The 1,389-nt window shown below is 38.2% G+C and overlaps 1 protein-coding gene and 1 long non-coding RNA gene across 3 annotated transcripts in view; one reads left to right on the top strand and one right to left on the bottom strand.

Annotated features, from left to right (window-relative positions):
* LOC118599968 overlaps positions 1 to 1,058 on the top strand; it is a 1,319-nt gene extending 261 nt beyond the window's left edge. Inside the window, exon 2 of the long non-coding RNA XR_004949525.1 lies at positions 578 to 1,058. This is a non-coding gene — a long non-coding RNA (uncharacterized LOC118599968). The remainder of the gene's footprint in view (positions 1 to 577) is intronic.
* The window catches only part of wdr47a (WD repeat domain 47a), a 12,493-nt gene that overhangs the window by 1,804 nt on the left and 9,300 nt on the right, over positions 1 to 1,389 (bottom strand). Inside the window, exons 13-14 of one of the 2 annotated variants that reach the window (XM_024273966.2) lie at positions 854 to 1,026; positions 605 to 775 (exon numbers count right to left, since the gene is read on the bottom strand). In XM_024273966.2, coding sequence (XP_024129734.1) covers positions 605 to 775; positions 854 to 1,026 — 344 coding nt within the window. The remainder of the gene's footprint in view (positions 1 to 604; positions 776 to 853; positions 1,027 to 1,389) is intronic. The other variant, XM_024273967.2, reaches the window with a different exon arrangement.

Below are 1,389 nucleotides of genomic sequence, written 5' to 3'. Positions count from 1 at the left end.
TATCAACTTTCACAGGTATGCTGACGATACACAGTTTTACACTTTAGACACATATTTTGAAAAAACAAGGCCCATTGATGATCATTTTGTTTGGATTTACATTGTAAATTGTGGATATAAACTTATAGCAACTAAACCAGAACTTAATAATTATCTCTTAAGCCAAAAGATTTAAATGTCAGCCCAGAAATTACAGCCCACACCATTAAAACTTTTATCAAAGTTCTTTTTTGTAAGCAAATGAGTTTCAAGTTTTGTATTAACATTTTCGGGTCACAGACCGTTTTAATGTAGGACAGTATTTTCATATATCTGTCTGAATGAGGCTGAGGTGGGCATCTGATTTTTTTTTTAAGATTCCAGTTTCTCTTAACTTTTAAGAGTAAAGTTCATCTTCATCCTCTAAAATCTGTAGCTGCTTTAAACTTTATTTGTACACTATATTTTCTGTAGAGACCATTCAAACGTGATGTAGATTTTGCCTTAATCCATAACTGTTGAAGTGGAAGCTAAAACACTGGAACAAATATATACAGAACAAAAGGTCACTAAAACTGGTGTTTTCTAAATATAACAGTAAAAGATGTGACGTCCATCAGCGTACCTGTGTGTCCACTGAGCGCGTGCAGCCCCTGTCCTCTCTGGCAGTCGGTGGTGTAGATGTTACAGTCTCCGGCTCCAGCACTGATCAGGATGGCACCTCCACTTTCTGGCCCCTCCATGAAGGCCAGGTCCCTTATGGTCCCATCATGCATGCTGAACTCCAGGTCTGGTCCTGAGATGTGAAGACACGAGATTCAAATCTGCGGCTCAAAGAAACAAATTGTGTTTTATTATTGTGTGTGTGGCTGACCTGTAGCGTTGCACGTCTCTGCACTGAAAGGCAGGACTTTGACGTATTTGTCATTGGAGCCTGTGGCCAACAGCTGTCCACAGGGACTCCAGGCCACACAGTAGATGGAGCCTTTGTGGTGTTTGTTCCTTTTGAAGCGAACAGCCGGTTGTTTAAGTGAACTTGAGCTTCTACTGAGAAAGAAAAATGGATAAAAGAAAAAAAATTGTGATTTTCTCACTGTGAATAGTTTGAACAATCTTGATTATTAGTTAAATCACCAAAGAACTTATATTTACATATCAATTCCAATCATCTTTTGATCTATTTTAAAAGCATTCTCAGAGGTCTTTTCATCATGATTATGACGTTTTTAGCCAAAATTCAAAAGCCTTGTGTCGTTTTCTAGGACATGGTTTCTGCCATTGACTGTATAAGAGAACTGGACAGAGCGGGTGTGACTTCAAACTTATAGTTCAAGTGAAGTTAAGCCAATTTAGGGGTGTGTACTGGCAAGAGTCTGAAAATACGTATCCAGACACATATTAAAAAAATTA

This window comes from Oryzias melastigma, linkage group LG17, assembly GCF_002922805.2.
Source record: "Oryzias melastigma strain HK-1 linkage group LG17, ASM292280v2, whole genome shotgun sequence".
In the NCBI taxonomy this organism is placed as follows: domain Eukaryota; kingdom Metazoa; phylum Chordata; class Actinopteri; order Beloniformes; family Adrianichthyidae; genus Oryzias; species Oryzias melastigma.
The sequence above is the reverse complement of the archived record's forward strand: the minus strand, read 5'-3'. Positions and strand labels throughout refer to the sequence as shown.